This window comes from Pongo pygmaeus, chromosome 21, assembly GCF_028885625.2.
Source record: "Pongo pygmaeus isolate AG05252 chromosome 21, NHGRI_mPonPyg2-v2.0_pri, whole genome shotgun sequence".
Lineage (NCBI taxonomy): Eukaryota > Metazoa > Chordata > Mammalia > Primates > Hominidae > Pongo > Pongo pygmaeus.
In genome coordinates, this window is record NC_072394.2 from 66,455,001 (window position 1) to 66,474,692 (window position 19,692).

At 48.2% G+C, this 19,692-nt stretch overlaps 1 protein-coding gene across 6 annotated transcripts in view; it reads left to right on the forward strand.

The window, feature by feature from the left end:
- ZGPAT (zinc finger CCCH-type and G-patch domain containing) overlaps positions 1-19,620 on the forward strand; it is a 26,841-nt gene extending 7,221 nt beyond the window's left edge. For 3 of the 6 annotated variants that reach the window (XM_063659094.1, XM_063659093.1, XM_054466590.2), the window contains exons 3-7: positions 16,900-17,033; positions 17,266-17,418; positions 18,375-18,494; positions 18,637-19,042; positions 19,259-19,620. In XM_063659094.1, the coding sequence (XP_063515164.1) occupies positions 16,900-17,033; positions 17,266-17,418; positions 18,375-18,494; positions 18,637-19,042; positions 19,259-19,397 (952 nt within the window). In that variant the 3' untranslated portion in view covers positions 19,398-19,620. Of the gene's footprint in view, positions 1-16,899; positions 17,034-17,265; positions 17,419-18,314; positions 18,495-18,636; positions 19,043-19,258 lie in introns of all 6 variants that reach the window. The other 3 variants (XM_063659092.1, XM_054466589.2, XM_063659091.1) reach the window with 1 other exon arrangement.
- Positions 19,621-19,692: the final 72 nt, after the last annotated feature.

Here is a 19,692-nt window from a genome sequence, read left to right on the forward strand (position 1 = left end):
GCTAGAGCAAACATTTTTATCTTGTTCCTGATCTTAGGTGGAAAAGTTTTAGTCTTTCACTGTTGAGTATGATGTTACTTGTAGGTTTTCTGTAGATTTCCTTTATCGAGTTGAGGAAATTCTCTTATATTCATAGTGTGTTGAGTGTTTTTTATCATGAAAGGGTGTTGATTTTTTTTTAAAGATAGGGTCTTGTTCTGTCACGCAGGCTGGAGGGCAGTGGCATGATCATGGCTCACTGCAACCTCGAATTCCTGGGCTCAGGGGATCCTCCTACCTCATCCTCCTGAGTAGGTGAGACTACAGGCATGAGCCACCATGCCCAGCTAATTTTTTAATTTTTCTGTAGAGGTAGGGTCCTGCTTTGCTGCCCAGGCTGGTCTTAAACTCCAGGGCTCAAGCAATCCTGCCCCAGCCTCCCAAAGTGCTGAGATTACAGGGGTGAGTCACTGTACTGCACCCAGCTGTGTTGGATTTTTCAAATGCTTTTTTGCTTTAGATGATCATGTGTGGTTCTTTTCCTTTCATTTTGTTAATGTGGTATATTGATTTTCGTATGTTGAACCATCCTTGAATTCCTCAGGTAAATCACCCATAGTCATGGCATATTATCTCTTTATTATTATTATTTTTGTAGAGATGAGATTTCACTCTGTTGCCCAAGCTGGTCTCGAACACCTGGGCTAAAGTGATCCTCCTGCCTCAGCCTCCCAAAGCACTGGGATTATAGGCATGAGCCACCTGGCCCTATCTTTTTGCTTTTTTTTTTTTTTTTTTTTTTTGAGACAGTGTCTCACTCTGTCGCTCGGGCTGGAGTCAGTGGTGCAATCTCGGCTCACTGCAATTTCCACCTCCCGGGTTCGAGTGATTCTCCTGCCTCAGCCTCCTGAGTAGCTGGGACTACAGGTGCCCGCCACTACGCCCAGCTAATTTTTTGTATTTTTAGTTGAGATGGTGTTTCGCCATGTTGGACAGGCTGGTCTTGCACTCCTGACCTCGTGATTCGCCCACCTTGGCCTCCCAAAGTGCTGGGATTACAGGCATGAGCCACCGCACCGAGCCTTATCTTTTTAACAGTTAAAAGTTTAAGGTCTTATCATGTAATAACATTGCTGGATTTGATTTGCTGCTGTTTTGTTGAGGATATTTGCAATAACGGATATTGGTCTGTAGTTTTCTTTTCTTGGCATGTCTTTGTATAGCTTTGATGCCAGCATAATATTGGTCTCATAGAATGAGTTATATTATGGAAAGAGGTAAAAAGGGATTGGTGTTAATTCTTCTTAAAATGTTTGATAGAATTCGACAGTGAAGTGATACATAGGATCATATATAGAGAGAGAAAGAGAGATGGACTTTTCTTTTATTGGAAGTTTATTGACTATTGATTCAATTTCTTTATTGAAATTGACTTTTCTTTTTGGAAGCTAAAAAGTATAATAACTATAGTGAAAGTTTCTGAACTTTTCTTTCATTGGAAGTTTTTTGACTACTGATTCTTTATTTGTTATAGGTCTATTCAGATTTTCTGTTTCTTCTTGAGTCAGTTTGGTCTCGCTCTGTCGCCCAGGCTGGAGTGCAGTGGTGCCATCTTGGCTCACTGCAACTTCTACCTCCTGGATTCAAGTGATTCTCCCACCTCAGCCTCCCCAGTATCTCAGACTACAGGCGCAAGCCAGTACACCTGGCTAATTTTTGTATTTTTAGTAGGAACGGTGTTTCACCATGTTGGCCAGGCTGGTCTTGAACTCCTGACCTCAGGTTATCCACCGGCCTTGGCCTCCCAAAGTGCTAGGATTATAGGCATGAGCCACCACGCATGGCCTGTCTTTTCTTCTTGGTTAGTTTCACTAAAGGTTTGTCAGTTTTGTTGATCTTTTTTGTTGCTGATCTCTATTGTTTTCCCATTCTGTTTCATTTATTTCCATTTTAACCTTTGTTTCCTTTTTTCTGCTGGTTTGGGTTTAATTTGCTCTTTTTTTCCCCTAATTCTTCAAGGTATACAGTTAAGTTATTGATTTGAGATGTCTCTTTTTCCTTTTCTTTTTCTTTTTTTTTTTTTGTTGCTGTTGAGATGGAGTCTCCCTCTGTCACCCAGACTGGAGTGCAGTGGCATGATCTCAGCTCACTGCAGCCTCTGCCTCCCAGGCGATTCTCCTGCCTCAGCCTCCTGAGTAGATGTTTCCCAGCCAAGGTGTTTCTTTTTGAATGTAAGCATTTACAGCTACAGATTTCCCTCTAAACACTGCTTTCACTGCATTCCATAAGATTGTTTTTTGTTGTTTTTTGGTTTTTGTTGTTGTTTTGTTGTTTGAGACACAGTCTCACTCTGTTGCCGTTTGGAGAGCAGTAATGTGATCATAGCTCACTGTAGCCTTGAACTCCTGGACTCAATCAGTCCTCCTGCCTCAGCCTCCCAAGTAGCTGGGACTACAGGTGTACACCACTGCACCTAATTAATTTCTTTTATAAGTTTTTGCAGAGGCCAGGCACAGTGGCTCACACCTGTAATCCCAGCACTTTGGGAGGCCAGGTCAGGCAGATCACCTGAGGTCAGGAGTTCGAGACCAGCCTGGCCAACATAATGAAACCCTGTCTCTACTAAAAGTACAAAAATTAGCTGGGCATGGTGGCATGCGCCTCTAATCCCAGCTACTCAGGAGGCTGAGGCAGGAAAATCACTTCAACCCGGGAGGTGGAGGTTGCAGTGAGCCGAGATTGTGCCACTGCACTCCAGCCTGGGTGACAAAGTGACAAGAGCGAGACTCTGCCTCAAAAAAAAAAAAAAAAAACCAATATGCAGTATTTCTGCATATTTGTAAATTTTCCAAAAAAAATTTTTATTTCTTTTTTTTTTTTTTTTTTTTTTTTTTTTTTTTGAGAAAGGATCTTGCTCTGTCACCCAGCCTGGAGAACAGTGGTACACAATCTGGACTCACTGCAACCTCTGCCTCCCGGGTTCAAGTGATCCTCCCACCTCAGCCTTCCCAGTAGCTGGGATTACAGGCACGCACCACCACACCTGGCTAATTTTTGTATTTTAGTCTTACTGTGTTGGTCAAACTGGTCTCGAATTCCTGACCTCAGGTGATCTGCCCGCCTTGGCCTCCCAAAGTGCTGGGATTACAGGCGTGAACCACCATGCCCAGCCCCCAATTTTTTTTTTTTAATAGAGAGAAGGTCTTACTGTTGCCCAGGCTGGTCTTGAACTCCTGAGCTCAAGCAGTCATCCCTCCTCGGCCTCCCAAGGTACTGAGATTACAGGTGTGAGTAATCTGGCCTTCTTTCTGAGATTAGAGGTGTGAGTACCTAGCCTTCTTTCAAGACTTTAAAAATGCCATCTTGGCCAGGCGCAGTGGCTCACGCCTATAATCCCAGCACTTTGGGAGACCAAGGTGGGCAGATCACGAGGTCAGGAGATCAAGACCACCCTGGCTAACACGGTGAAACCCCATCTCTACTAAAAATACAAAAAATTAGCCGGGTGTGGTGGCAGGTGCCTGTAGTCCCAGCTACTCGGGAAGCTGAGGCAGGAGAATGGCGTGAACCCGGGAGGTGGAGCTTGCAGTGAGCTGAGATCACACCAGTGTACTCTAGCCTGGGCGACAGTGCAAGACTCCATCTCAAAAAAAAAAAAAAAAATGTCATCTCACTGCCTTCTGGTCCAATAGTTTCTGATGAGAAATTGGCTGTTAATCTTATTGAGGAACATTTGTATATTGACTAGTCACTTCTCTCTTGCTGTTTTAGGAGATTCTCTGTCTTTGGGTTTCAGCAGTTTGATTATAATGTATCAGTGTGGATCCCTGAATTTATAAGCTACTTGGAGTTTGTTGGACTTCTTGGATGTGTAAATTCATGCCTTTCATTAAATTTGCAAAGTTTCAGCTACTATTCTTTGCATCTTGAAATATTAGTTTTGTTTCTTTCTGTCTGTTCGCCGCTTATGGAACTTCCATCATGCATACATTGATGTGCTTCATGGTGTAGCACAGGTCCCTTGGGCTCTAGTCATTTTTCTTTGTTCTTTTTTTCTTTCTACTCCTCATTTTGGATAAATTCAGCTGACCTGTTCTCAAGTTCACTGTTTCTTTCTTCTTCCTTCTCAAATCTGCTGTTGAAACTTCTGGTGAAATTTTCACTATAGTTATTGTACTTTTTAGCTCCAAAATTTCTATTTGGTTTCTTTTTATAATAATTATCACTTTACTAATATTCTCTATTTGGTTAGACATGGTTCTTTTGTTTTCCTTTAGTTCATTATTCATGGTTTCCTTTATTTTTAAATTTCTTTTTATTTAGTTATTAATTTTTTTTTTTTTGAAACGGGGTTTCACTCTTGTCACCCAGGCTGGTGGGCAATGGCACAATCTCAGCTCACTACAACCTCCACCTCCTGGGTTCAAGTGATTCGCCTGCCTCAGCCTCCCAAGTAGCTGGGATTATAGGCATGTGCCGCCATACCCACCTAATTTTTGGTATTTTTAGTAGAAACTGGGTTTCACCACGTTGGCCAGGCTGGTCTCAAACTACTAACCTCAGGTGATCTGCCCGCCTCAGCCTCCCAAAATGCTGGGATTACAGATGTGAGCCACTGCGCCCAGCCTCTTTTTTTAGTGTATTTAAGGTAATTGATTGAAAGTTTTTGTCTAGTCATTCAAATGTCTAGGCTTCCTCAGGAACAGTTTCTATTAATTTCTTTATTTAAAAAAATTTTTTTTTAAATTTTCATTTGTGTTTTAGATGGAGTCTCACTGTATAGCCCAGGCTGGAGTGCAATGGCTTGATCTTGGCTCACTGCAACCTGTGCCTCCTGGGTTCAAGCGATTCTCCTGCCTCAGCCTCCTGAGTAGCTGGGACTATAGGTGCGTCCCACCACGCCTGGCTAATTTTTTTGTATTTTTAGTAGAGACATGGTTTCGCCATGTTAGCCAGGATGGTCTCGATCTCCTGACTTCGTGATCCTCCTGCCTTGGCTTCCCAAAGTGCTGGAATTACAGATGTGAGCCACTGCGCCCGGCCTATTTTTTATTTTTTGAGACAAAATCTCCCTCTGTCACCCAGGCTGTAGTGCAGTGGCACAACCCTGGCACACTGCAGCCTTAATCGTCCAGGCTTAAGTGAGTCTCCCACCTTAGTCTTCTGAGTGGCTAGAACTACAAGCATGTGCCGCCATGCCTGGCTGGTTGTATTGTTATTGTTTTAGAGACAGGGTCTTGCTACATTGCTCCGACTGGCCTCAAGCAGTCATCCCACCTTGGCCTCCCGAGGTGGTGAGATTATAGGTGTGAGCCACTGCACCCGGCCTGTTAATTTCTTTATTTCCGGTGAATGGGCCACACTTTCTTGTTTCTTTGCATGCCTTGTAATTTTTTGTTGAAACCTGCACAATTTGAAGATGATAATGTGGTTACTTTGAAAATCAGATCCTCCGCCCTCTGCAGGGTTCATTGTTGCTGTTTGTTGTGGATTGTCGTTTCTCCTTTGTTTAGTTACTTTCCTGACCTTTTGAAATAAAGACTATATTCTGTCAGGGGTGCTTGTTTCTGTTCTTTTAGGTTAGTGGTTAGTTTGTGATTTGAAAGAGATTTCTTTAAATGTCTAGTGGCAAAAAGGATAAAGAGGCCGGGCGCGGTGGCTCACGCCTGTAATGCTAGGACTTTGGGAAGTGGAGGCGGGTGGATCACTTGAGGTCAGGAGTTTAAGACCAGCCTTGCCAATATGGTGAAACCCTGTCTCTACTAAAAATACAAAAATTAACTGGGCATGGTGGCACCTGCCTGTAATCCCAGCTACTGGGAAGACTGAGGCAGGAGAATCGCTTGAACCCAGGAGGCGGAGGTTGCAGTGAGCTGAGATTGCGCCATTGCACTCCAGCCTGGGCAACAGAGCGAGACTCCATCTCAAAGAAAAGAAAAAAAGGATAAAGAGTGTCTTCCATCCTTTCCAGGTTGCCTCTGTACTGGGGCAAGTCCTTCAGTGCCCGCCAGGCTGTTCACGGCTCTTCCTCAGCCTTTACTTCTCGCTCCCATGGAGCCTAAGGATGAACCAGAGGTGAAAGCTGAGGGCCTCCTCAGGTGTTTCTGAGCCCCTGTCTAGCCCCAGCTGTGTGCATGGCCTTCTGGATTTCCAAGTATGAACAGGAGCTTTCCAAAGCCGTTAGACCTTCATGTAGCTCTTTTCCCAGCCTCTTCCTTCCTAGGCTTTTCTGTCAGTTCTTTGCCCATCTGTTGTTGTCCCTGTCCCCGCAACTTCAGGTAGTACCTGCCTTTAAATGCCTTCAGGCCAGGCGCGGTGGCTCACACCTGTTCTCCCAGCACTTTAGGAGGCCAAGGCGGGCGAATTGCTTGAGGTCAGGAGTTCGAGACCAGCCTGGCCAACATGGTGAAACCTGGTCTCTAATAAAAATACAAAAATTAGCTGGGTGTGGTGGTGGGTGCCTGTAATCCCAGCTACTTGGGAGGCTGAAGCAGGAGAATTGCTTGAGCCTGGGAGGCGGAGGTTGCAGTGAGCTGAGATCGTGCCATTGCACTCCAGCCTGGGTGACAGAGTGAGACTCCATCTCGAAAAAAAAAAAAAATGCCTTCAACAGCACGAGCCTGGAGGCTGCGCCAGCCCTGAGAGAGTTCAAGGGGGTGAAACAAAGGCAAGCCCTTCAGGGAGACACTAGAAAGATCCAAATGCATAAGCAGGATTCCTTGAGAAAAGGTCTGTATCATCCCTTCTGACACCAGCAAGCCACATCAGAAACGCAGGTTGCCTTCCCCATGGCTACGTGTGAGCTGCTAGTAGTGGCTGAGCAGAAATAGCCCAGCTGTCCTCCTGAAATTTAGCAGGGTCTGACTTCATTGAGCAGTCATCTGGTTCGTAGACACCAGAGTTCCAGAAAAGTTTATTGGGAGGTTTTGACAGTTTAATAGAAAAAAGTTTATTGTGACAGTTTTGACAGCAGAATAGTTGCTTTGCTGGAGAGACGGATCCTTGGAGCTGCCAACTCCATCATTTTAGTGATATCCAGCTCTGTTGCTGAATTTTTAGCTATGCTGTTTTAAGTTATTTTCTTGGTGGTTGCTCTAGAGATGACAATGTGCATCTTTAACTTACCACAATGTACTTCAGATTATTACTGACTTAACACTTAAAGTATAGCTTTTTTTTTTTTTTTTTTTAATGGAGTTTCACTCTGTCACCCAGGCTGGAGTGCAGTGGCGTGATCTCAGCTCACTGCAACCTCCGCCTCCCAGGTTCACGCCATTCTCCTGCTTCAGCCTCCCGAGTAGCTGGGACTACAGGTGCCCCCACCACACCCGGCTAATTTTGTATTTTTAGTAGAGATGGGATTTCACCATGTTGGTCAGGGTGGTCTCCAACTCCTGACCTCAGGTGATCCGTCCACCTTGGCCTCCCAAAGTGCTGGGATTACAGGTGTGAGTGACTGCGCTGGGCCTAAGTATGGCAACTTGTCTGTAACATAGATCTACCTCCGTTGTACTATGACATAGTTCCCCCTCCATTTTCCTATAGCACAGTCCCAACCTCCCTTCTCCTCTGACATAGCTCCATCCTCCCTTCTCCTCTGACATAGCTCCATCCTCCCTTCTCCTACGACATAGCTCCATCCTCCCTTCTCCTCTGACATAGCTCCATCCTCCCTTCTCCTCTGACATAGCTCCATCCTCCCTTCTCCTCTGACATAGCTCCATCCTCCCTTCTCCTCTGACATAGCTCCATCCTCCCTTCTCCTACGACATAGCTCCATCCTCCCTTCTCCTCTGACATAGCTCCATCCTCCCTTCTCCCCTGACATAGCTCCATCCTCCCTTCTCCCCTGATATAGCTCCGTCCTCCCTTCTCCTACGACATAGCTCCATCTTCCCTTCTCCTCTGACATAGCTCCATCCTCCCTTCTCCTACGACATAGCTCCATCCTCCCTTCTCCTCTGACATAGCTCCATCCCCTCTTCTCCTTCATGTATTATTGCCATATGTACATTTATGTATGTTATAACTTCAGCCCTTCAGTGTTGTAATTATTGCTTCAAAAGTATTTTGAAAAGTTGCCTGGAGGCAGTGGCTTATGCCTTTAATTCTAGCACTTTTGGGGGCTGAGGTGGGCAGATCGCCTGAGCCAGGGAGTTGGAGACCAGCCTGGGCAACATGATGAAACCCATCTCTACCAAAATTACAAAAAATTAGTCTGGCATGGTGGCACGTGCCTGTAGTCTCAGCTATTTGGAGGAGGATCCCAGCTAAGGTGGGAGGATCACTTGAGCCTGGGAAGTCAAGGCTGCATGAGCTGAGATCGTGCCACTGCACTCCAGCCTGGGTGCAGATCTTATCTCAGAAGAAAAGGGACTAGGAATGGTGGCTTTTATCTGTAATCCCAGCACTTTGGGAGGCTGAGGTGAGTGGATCACCTGAGGTCAGGAGTTTAAGATGAGCCTGGCCAACATGGTAAAACCCCGTTTCTACTAAAAATACAAAAAGTAGCCAGGTGTGGTAGTGGGTGTCTCAGCTACTCGGGAGGCTGAAGCAAGAGAATCACTTGAACCTGGGAAGCAGAGGTTGCAGTGAGCAAGATCGCACCACTGCATTACAGCCTAGATGACAGAGCGAGACTCTGCCTTAAAAAAAAAAAAAAAAGGAAAACAAATTAAGATCTGGACACTGTGGTTCATGCCTGTAATCCCAAAGCCTTGGGAGGCCAAGGCAGGAGGATCACTTGAGGCCAGGAGTTCAACACCAGCCTGGGCAACATAGCGAGACCCCATCTCTATTTAAAAAAGAAAGAAATTCAAAGAGAAAAAAGTATACTTGTAGTTTTTTGTATCATCCATATTTTACCTTTTTTTTTTTTTTGCCCCTTTTTCTTTCATGTGAATTTGAGTTACTGTCTAGTGTCATTTCCTTTTAGTCTGAAGAACTTCATTTAGAATTTTTTTTTTTTGAGACAAAGTCTCACTCTGTTGCCCAGGCTGGAGTGCAATGGTGCAGTCTCAGATCACTGCAACCTCCACCTCCCTGGTTCAAGTGATTTTCCTGCCTCAGCCTCCCAAGTAGCTGAGACTGCAGGCACCTGCCACCACGCCCAGCCAATTTTTTTGGTATTTTTAGTAGAGACAGGGTTTCACTATGTTGGCCAGGCTGGTCTCGAATTCCTGACCTCATGATCCGCCTGTCCTGGCCTCCCAAAATGCTGGGATTACCATGAGCCACCACACCCAGCCCATTTAGAATATCTTTTTTTTTTTTTTTTTTTTTTTTGAGATGGAGTCTTGCTCTGTGGCCCTGGCTGGATGGAGTGCAGTGGCGCGATCTCGGCTCACTGCAAGCTCCGCCTCCTGGGTTCACGCCATTCTCCTGCCTCAGCCTCCCGAGTAGCTGGGACTACAGCCGCCCGCCACCATGCCCACCTAATTTTTTGTATTTTTAGTAGAGACGGTTTCACTGTGTTAGCCAGGATGGTCTCCATCTCCTGACCTCGTGATCCGCCCACTTCGGCCTCCCAAAGTGCTGGGATTACAGGCGTGAGCAACTGCGCCCGGCTAGAATTTCTTGTAGGACAGGCTTGCTAGCAACCAATTCAGTGTTTATTTGGGAATGTCTTTATTTCAACTTCACTTTTGAAGGATAGTTTAGCTGGCTATAGAATTATTAATTGATCGTTCTTTTCAGTGTTTAAAAGTGTCATCATGCTGCCTTCTGGGTTTCATTGTTTCTGATGAGAAGTCATCTGTCAAATTGTCCCCTTGTACTTGAAGAATTATCTTTTTTTTCTTTTGCTGTTTTCAAGATTTTCTCTTTGTCTTTGGCCTTTAGTAGTTTGTGATGTATCTAGGTGTGGATCTCTTGGTGTGCATCGTACTTGGGCTTCAGTAAGCTTCTTAGATTCATAGATTAATGTTTCGTTTTGTTTTACCAAATTTGGAGAGTTTTTACTGATCTCATTTCAACAAATTTTTTTCCTGCCCCTCTCTCATCTCCTTTTGGGAGTCCCACTGCATGTATGTTGGTGTGCGTTCTCTAAAGCTTTTTTTTTTTTCCAACCTTTTTTCTCCTTATTCCTCAAACTGGATTATTTATTTATTTATTTATTTATTTATTTATTTATTAAATTTTTTGAGACAGTTTTGCTTTTGTTGCTGAGGCTGGAGTGCAGTGGCACGATTTCGGCTCACTGCAACCTCCACCTCCCAGGTTCAAGCAATTCTCCTGCCTCAGCCTCCTGAGTAGCTGGGACTACAGGAGTGTGCCACCACCACGCCCAGCTAATTTTTGTATTTATAGTAGAGACGAGGTTTCACCATGTTGGCAAGGCTGGTGTTGAACTCCTGACCTCAGGTGAACCACCTTCCTCAGCCTCCCAAAGTACTAGGATTACAATCGTGAGCCACTGTACCCGGCCTGGATAATTTTTAATGAATTTTTTTCTTCTGCCATCTCAAATCTGCTGTTGAGTACATCTGATTAATTTTTTTTTTTTTTTGAGTTGGAGTCTCATTCTATCACCCAGGCTGGAGTGCAATGGCTCGATCTTGGCTCACTGCAACCTCCACCTGTCGGGTTCAAGTGATTCTCCTGCCTCACCCTCCCAAGTAGCTGAGATTATAGGCGCCTGCCACCACACCCCACTAATTTTTTTGTATTTTTAGTAGAGACAGGGTTTCACCATGTTGGCCAGGCTGGTCTCAAACCTCTGACCTCAGGTGATCCACCTGCCTAGGCATCTCAAAGTGCTGGGATTACAGGCATGAGCCCGGCCTTGAATTTTTTTTTAATAGGCTTTTTGTTTGTTTGTTTGTTTTTGAGATGGAGTCTTGCTCTGTCGCCCAGGCTGAAGTGCAATGGTGCAATCTCGGCTCACTGCAACCTCCGCCTCCCAGGCTCAAGCGATTCTTGTGCCTCAGCCTCCCCAGTAGCCGGGACTGCAGGCACCCTCCACCACACCTGGCTAAATAATTTTTGTAGTTTTAGTAGAGACAGGATTTCACCATGTTGGCCAGGCTGGTCATGAACTCCTGACTTCAGGTGATCTGCCCACCTTGGCCTCCCAAAGTCCAGGGATTACAGGCATGAGCCACTGCTCCTGACCATGGCTTTAGTTTTTAGAGTAGTTTTAGGTTCACAACAAAATTGAGTGGAGGATACAGAGATTTCACGTATACCCCAGACCCCCACACATGCAACAGCCCCTCCCTACAACACCATCATGCTCCCTCACCAGACTTGTACGTTTATTACAATCCATAAACCTACACAGGCCCATCATTGTCACCCAAGGTCCATAGTTTACATCAGGGCTAACTCTCAGTGGTGTCCATTCTATGGGCTTTGACACATGTATAATGACAAGGATCTGCTACTGTGGGATCAAACAGAAGCTTCACAACCTCATTCTCTGTGCTTTACCTGTTCATCCTGCCCTCCCCACTACATTCACTAAAAATTTCCTTTCAGTGATTGTCCTTTTTAACTCTGGAATTTCCATTTGATTTTTTTTCTTTTTTTCTTTTTTTTTTAGACAGAGTCTGCCTCTGTTGCCCAGGCTGGAGTGCAGTGGTGCCATCTCGGCTCACTGTAACCCTCTGCTTCCTGGGTTCAAGCAGTTCTCCTGTTTCAGCCTCCCAAGTAGCAGGGAGTACAGGCTCATGCCACCACGCCCAGCTAATTTTTGTATTTTTAGTAGAGACGGGCTTTCTCAATATTGGTCAGGCTGGTTTTGAACGTTTGACCTCAGGTGAGGCACATGGTGAAACCCTGTCTCTACTAAAAATACAAAAGTTAGCTGGGCGTAGTAGCTCACACCTGTAGTCCCAGCTACTCCAGAGACTGAGGCCTGAGAATTGCTTGAACTTGGGAGGTGGAGGTGCATTGAGCTGAGATCATGACACTGCACTCCAGCCTGGGTGACAGAGTGGGACTTGGTCTCAAAAAAAAAAAAGATTCCCTATTTCCTGATTCATTGCCATCATATTTTCATTTAATTATTTGAACATACTTATAGTAGCTGCTTTGAAGTCTTTGCTAAACTCAACATCTGGGCCCACTCAGAGTCAGATTATATCAACTGCTTTTTTTTCCTAAATATGGATCATGATTTCCTGTTTACCTGTCTTATAATTTTTTTTTGTTGAAAACTGGACATTTCAGATGATCTATGTCTGGATTCTGAGTTGTTTTCCTGAGTCTTGTGTTCTGTTTGTTTTAGTTAAGTTATTTGGACTTAAACTGCAAAACCTGCCCAACCACCCCTGCAGCCTCTGATATCTCTGCTCAGATTTTTAAATTCTTTTTTTTTTTTTTTTGAGATGGAGTCTTGCTGTATTGCCCAGGCTGGTGTGCAGTGGTGCCATCTCACCTCACTGCAACCTCCACCTCCTGAGTTCAAGCAATTCTCCTGCCTCAGCCTCCCAAGTAGCTGGGATTACAGATGTGTGCCACCACACCTGGCTAATTTTTTGTATTTTTAGTAGAGATGAGGTTTAACCGTGTTAGCCAGGATGGTCTCGATCTCCTGACCTTGTGATCCTCCCACCTCGGCCTCTCAAAGTGCTCGGATTACAGGTGTGAGCCACCACGCACGGCCTTAAATTCTATTTTTTAGTCTGGCTTCCTAGCAGTTGCTTCTGTGTTTGCATATGATAGTGGTCAGCCAGGAATTCGGGCAAGAGGGTGTGCTCAAACACTCCTAACCCAAAAGGCTCCCCACCGCACCATGTGGTTTCAGAGCACGTTATGAGTTCAGCCAGCCCCTCTCTCTCTGCTTTCACTTTACCCTGGCCTGTCTTGGAGCTCCCAGCACCTGCAGTGGTTTCCTCAAGAGCCAGAGGCCCTTCTTGGGAGAGCTGAGCCCTTCTGTGGCTCTCTCATTTTCAGAGTCTTCCTGTTAAGTATCTGGCTGGCCCAGTGCTCACTCCAGCTGGGATCACAACCCCAGATGATCAGGGCTGTCAGTTTTCTTCGTAAGTGTTTATCGAGTCACCACTTTTAACTACGAGGCCTGGGTTTTGCCTTCTGTCCCACATCCACCTCTGCTGCTGCTGGTTTTTGCAGCCAGCCCTGACCTGGTAAAACACTCAGGTTTGCTGACTCAGGAGTAGGAGCCATTGGGCAGCCCCAGGTGCAAAGGCTGCAGACTTCCCAGTGTTCTGACCCGAGGCCCAACATTTTTCAAGAAGAATCTCTTCTCAGTGAGTTCTCAGCTTTGGTCAGTTTCCAGAACTCTGAAAAGTTCTAAATCAGTGAGTTTTGATAATTTTGTCTAGTTTTAGATTATTTTTTTTTCTTTTTTTTTTTTTTTTTGAGATGCAGTCTCACTTTGTCACCCAGGCTGAAATGCAGTGGTGCGATCTCGGCTCACTGCAACCTCTGCCTTTTGGGTTCAAGCGATTCTCCTGCCTTGGCCTCCCGAGTAGCTATAATTATAGGCGCACGCCATCACACCGGCTCATTTTTAAATTTTTGGTAGAGGCGGGGTTTCACCACGTTGGCCAGGCTGGTCTCAAACTCCTGACCTCAAGTGATGCACCCACCTCCCAAAGTGCTGGGATTACAGGCATGAACCACCGCTCTCGGCCCAGATTCGATTCAACGACCTCTCTACTTGAGTGTGGCTGGAACTCAGAAGCTTCTTTTAGTTTTAGATGTTGTTTGTTTTAGGGTTAAGTCTTTACTAATTCTGGAATGTATTTCTGTCAATGCTGTGAGGTAGGTGATTGGGTTGGGATCTTTTATGTATGAAAACCCAGTTTTTAATTTTCTCTTATGAAATCCGTAGTCTTTCTCCTTGCACCCCCTCTGTGATGCTTCCTCTGCCACATGAGGCTTTCTGTTTGAGTGGGGGCTCTTCCTGGAGGCTCTGCTTTGCTCCATTGATCAATTTGCCTGTTCTCTTGGTTTTCAATTAACTTCATGGATATGCCATTAACTACTCTCCATGGTTAGAAATTTAGGTTATTTCCAAGTTTTTCATATTTGGTTAACATCCTTGTGGCCAAATCTTTACATACATTCTCCTTAAAAATCATGTCGCTGAGGCGGAAGCATTACATGAGCCCAGGAGTTCAAGACCAGCCTGGCCAACATGACAAGACCTTGTCTCAACAAAAAGATTCAAAAATTAGGTGGCATGGTGGCACACTCCCATAGTCCCAGCCTCTTGCGAGGCTGAGGCAAGAGGATTGCTTGAGCCCAGGAGGTCAAGGTTGCAGTGAGCTGTGATCCTACCATACACTTCAGCCCAGGCAAGAGAGCAAGACTCTACTGCACACACACACAAAAAAATCATAGAAGCACTTCCTGGGTTAAAGAGTTTACAAATTTCAAGGCTTTTAATATTGTCAAATATTCTAGAAGAGATTTTACTAATTGATGGTGTGGGTGTGTTGAAGGGGCATATTTAATCGAATTCACTCTGGGTTTAACCCTCTCTTTTTGAACATGTTCTCTGTCTCCTTTCAGCCAGTCTCTGCTGCAGTGCATTTGAGGCACAGTCCTGTAGCCCCTGGCGCCCCCTGGTCATTGGCAGGGCCCTGTGTGCCTAAGAACAGTAGGCACTAGAAGGAACCGCCCAAAATCCTGGCCTGGGGAGGTGTACGAGGCCACCTTTGTCTACCCATGAGACAAAATCACTGTTCCACCTCACTCTGCTCCACCCACCCGTTCCTACTGGAAAGACAGCCCTGGCTCCATGTCACGGGCTGAAGGCCTGTCCTCGGTTGCTCCTTTTTTGTTTTTGAGACAGTCTTACTCTGTCTTCCAGGCTGGAGTGCAGTGACACAATCTCTGCTCACTGCAACCTCCGCCTCCCAGGTTCAAGCGATTCCTGTGCCTCAGCCTCCCGAGTAGGTGGGACTATAGGCATGCGCCACCATGCCCGGCTAATTTTTGTATTTTTAGTAGAGATGGGTTTCTCCATGTTGGCCAAGCTAGTCTCGAACTCCTGACCTCATGATCCACCCGCCTCAGCCTCCCAAAGTGCTGGGATTACAGGCGTGAGCCACTGCGCCTGGCCCCTCAGTTGCTTTTGTGGGGTTAAAAGAACTTCCTTTTTGAAACGATGGCATGGCAGCAGTGGATGGCGGTTGGTTTTTCATGTCTTTATTTGGCAAAGTTGAAGATTGCAGTTCTGTCTGTCTCCACGTTTCCTCTTCATTCTCTCTCTCTCTCTCTCTCTGTGTGTGTGTCTCGGTTTTGGTTTTAATTTTACTGGTTCACTGATACCTAAAAGTCAAGGCATCACTATTTCATAAGCAGGTTCTCCTAGTTTGTGGGAGGACTCAGTCATGCACATGCACACCCCCAACACATCTGCCTTGATGCACTGGTGCTGTGGCTTCCTGTGCAGTAGTGAGGCTGTGGGAGCTGCTGTCAGAAGGCTGCTGCCACGCTGTGACTCCAGCAGAGGCGATGGGACACACGGGGCATATTCTGGAGCAGCCAAGTCCATCCCGAGAGAGAATGCGGGTGTCTGTGTGTGTGATGTGTGTGAGACTGTGTGTATGTGTGCATGTGCGTACATGTGTAAAGTGTACAGTTGGCCCTTGGTGTGTGTGTGCATGTGCATATGTGTGTAAAGTGTACAAATGGCCCTTGATATGTGTGTGTGATGTGTGTATATGCATACGTGTGTAAAGTGTACAATTGGCCCTTGGTATCTGCGGGTTCCCTATCCATCATTTCAACCAATCTCGAGTCGAAAATAATTGGGGAAGAAAAGGATGGCTGCGTCTGTACACTGTATAACAACTATTTACATAGCATTTACATCGTATTAGGTACTGCAAGTAATCTAGGGATGATTTAAAGTATATGGGAAGATGTGCATAGGTTATATGCAAATACTGTGTCATTGTATATAAGGGACTTGAGCATCCTTGGATTTTGGTTTGCACAGGGGGTTTCCCATGGATACCAAGAGACTACGTGTGTATGCAAGTGTGAGTGTGTATATGCATGTGCGTATATGTGCATGTATGTGTATATGCATGTATGAGTGTAAGTGCATGTGACAGTCTGCGTGTGTGCACGTGCAGGTGCATGTGTGTGAGCATGTGTGGGTGAGTGCATGTGTGTGCACGTGTGTGGGTGACGGTGCATGTGGGTGTGGGTGCATGTGCACGCACATGTGTATGGGTGAGAGGTCGCATGTGTGTGGGTGAGGGCGCATGTGTGTGCGCATGTGTGTGGGTGTGGGTGAGGTGTGTGCATGTGTAAGGGTGCATGTGTGTGGGTAAGGGTGCGTGTGTGTGCATGTGTGTGGGTGAGGGCACGTGTGTGCGCTTGTGTGTGGGTGAGGGCACGTGTGTGCGCTTGTGTGTGGGTGAGATGGCGTGTGCATATATCCATGTATGACTGCATCTGTATTTGCATGAGTGCATGTGTGAGTGCATGTTTATACGCATGTGAGGGTCTCTGTGTATATGTGTATGACTACATGTGTGAGTACATATGTGTGTTAATATGCGTGTGTGTACGTGTGTATATGCGTGTGTGCATGTGTGAGTGCATGTGTATGCATGTGTATCCATGTGTACTTGTATATATGCGTGTGTGTATACCTGTGTATGTGTGTGCGTGTGTATGCATGTATGTGTGTATGCATGTGAGTGCGTGTTTGTGTGTGTACGTGTGTATGTATGTGTGTGTGCCTGTGAGTGCGTGTGTATATGTGTGTACGTGTGTATATGCGCACGTGTGTATGCGTGTGGTGTGTATATGTGTGTATATGCCTGTGTGTATATGCACACATGTGTGTATATGTGAGAGTGTGTATGTATATGCATGCGTGTGTGTCTGGCTCCCTCAGGACAGTGCCCAGGTGGATGGGTCAGTGCTCCTGGGTTTGTTTGCCCCTGGTGGCCCATGTCTGAGCCCTGCCCCTTACGGCTCTGTCTGCAGGTTCTCCCATGGGCAGGTGGTCTCTCTGGATGAGCTGCGCCCCTTCCAGGACCCAGACCTGAGCTCCCTGCAGGCCGGCTCTGCGTGTCTGGCCAAGCACCAGGATGGCCTCTGGCACGCAGCACGCATCACCGGTGAGCCTGGCTGTGGGGGCCTCCTGGGAACACCTTCCCAGGCTCCACATGTGTTATCACTGTGTGGCTGCTCCCTGCTTTCTTTGGGTTGAGTGTCGGGACTCTGGCTCTGGGCCCGAAATGAGCACACCTACCCTCAGCCTGTGCCCTGCCTTGCTCCTGATGTCCAGGGTGGTTCTGCATCAGTGGCACCTGTCAAGGATTCTGACCTGCAGCTTGTCTCTGCCCCCAGATGTGGACAACGGGTACTACACAGTCAAGTTTGACTCGCTGCTGCTGAGGGAGGCTGTGGTGGAGGGGGACGGCATCCTGCCCCCACTGCGCACAGAGGCCACAGAGTCCGACTCAGACAGCGATGGTACGGGTGACTCCAGCTATGCCAGAGGTACGGCAGCAGCTGTGGAGCCCGGGAGCCAGGAAGGTGGGGTCACCCTGAGAGGCTCCTGGCTGGTGAGGGCACCAACCATCTAACCAAACTTGGAGAGTGTGTGACTGCAGCGAGGGTGCCAGCTGTGCCTGAGGAGGCCGTGCGGGTAGGGGTAGATCCATGGCGGCCTTTATCTTCAAGGAGTGTGGGTGCAACAGCTACAGTCTCATTGATGGGGGGCCGTGGTCGTGGCTGTGGCCATGGGAGAGCAGAGGCCCGGAGTTGCCGAGGAAGTCACAGAAAGTGACCAACTGATGGGGCCTGGAGTGCAGGAGGGGCAGCTCCTCTGCATGGCTTCTCAGACTTGGGACCTGGGTGCCTGGGATCCTGGCAGACAGAGGTTGTGTCCAGACAGCCAGCATGGAAGTTTCGGGAATGGGAACTGGTGGGCAGTGTCCAGCTCTCTAGAGGGGTGTGTGTATGTGTGTGTGTATGTATATGTGGGAGGTCACCTGACCCCAGCATGGCGGGCTAAGTCCAGGAGGGGTCTGCATGTTGGAGGTATACCAGGGATCAGTGATGGTGGTTTCTGAAGCCCCATGTCCCTGGTGAAGGAGGACTGAACCAAGGACTCTGTGAGGGCAGGTGAGGCGCTCACAGCCTCACGAAGGTAGAGAAGGGCAGGGGCAGGAGAGGGCTGTGGAGGAGGGGCCACGGTGCAACAGGTCGTGGGGACCGCCATGCACTCTGCCTGGTGTCACATGCCCACAGCAGCCTTGGTGACGAGAGCATGGAGCCCAAGAGGTGGGGTGTCGGGGCTCTGCCCAGGATCTGAGCTCATTGGTCAAAGCCCAGGTCATCATGCACAATCCTCTGGCCTGGCTGGGTCACTGCCCTCTGTCCGTCTCTTGCAGTGGTGGGGTCGGACGCCGTGGACTCTGCACAGTCCTCTGCCCTCTGTCCGTCTCTTGCAGTGGTGGGGTCGGACGCTGTGGACTCTGGGACCTGCAGCTCTGCCTTTGCTGGCTGGGAGGTGCACACGCGAGGCATAGGCTCCAGACTCCTCACCAAGATGGGCTATGAGTTTGGCAAGGGTGAGTACAAGCTGCCCTGGAGAAGTGGGCAGGCTGCTGCAGCACAGCCCAGGTCCAGCAGCCATCAGGTTCCCGGGGTCCCACAGCCATCGGGTTCCTGGGGTCTGGCAGCCACAGCATTGCCATCCCCGTGCCTCCTCAGGTTTGGGCCGACATGCGGAAGGCCGGGTGGAGCCCATCCATGCTGTAGTGTTGCCTCGAGGGAGGTCGCTGGACCAGTGTGTGGAGACCCTGCAGAAGCAGACCAGGGTTGGCAAGGCTGGCACCAACAAGCCCCCCAGGTGCCGGGGAAGAGGGGCCAGGCCTGGGGGCCGCCCACCCCCTCGGAATGTGTTTGACTTCCTCAATGAAAAGCTGCAAGGCCAGGCTCCTGGGGCCCTAGAGGCCAGGGCGGCCCCAGCGGGGAGGAGGAGCGAGGACATGTACCATGCCAGCAGGAGCGCCAAGCGGGCCCTGAGCCTGCGGCTCTTCCAGACCGAGGAGAAAATCGAGCGAACCCAGCGGGACATCAGGAGCATCCAAGAGGCTCTCGCCCGCAACGCTGGCCGGTATGTGTGGGGCCTGGCTCAGGGCAAAGGGCAACCCAGGGTGGCCCTGCCCCCAGGATATGTGTGGGAGGTCACCTGACCCGAGCATAGCGGGCTGAGTCCAGGAGGGGTCTGCATGTTGGAGGACGGGCAGCAGGCACACAGGCAGTGGGTACGGCAGACTGGGGCTGGTGGCATGGCCCAGGACCCCATGCTGACTGGTGAGCCCCTCTGCAGGCATAGCGTGGCATCAGCCCAGCTGCAGGAGAAGCTGGCAGGAGCCCAGCGCCAGCTGGGGCGGCTCCGGGCTCAGGAAGCCGGCCTGCAGCAGGAGCAGAGGAAGGCAGACACCCACAAGAAGATGACTGAGTTCTAGAGACCCCACAAGCACTATGGATGAAGCGTGGGACCCCAGCACGGGCTGCCCTCAGGAAGACCAGTGTTGCCCAAGGAGGGGCCAGCCTGCTGGCCTGGGACGTGCGGACACTGCTGAGTGGAGACAGAGCTGCGGGGTCCCATCTGGACACTTACTTGCCCACCTGCCAGTGTCTTGGGCATTTCCTTGGCAAGGACATTAAAGTGATTTCATCACAGTGTCATTCAGTGGAGATCAGCTGGCTGCAGGGTCTCTGGGGAGAGAAGGGTCTGTGCAGGGCTGTGGTGAGAGACGG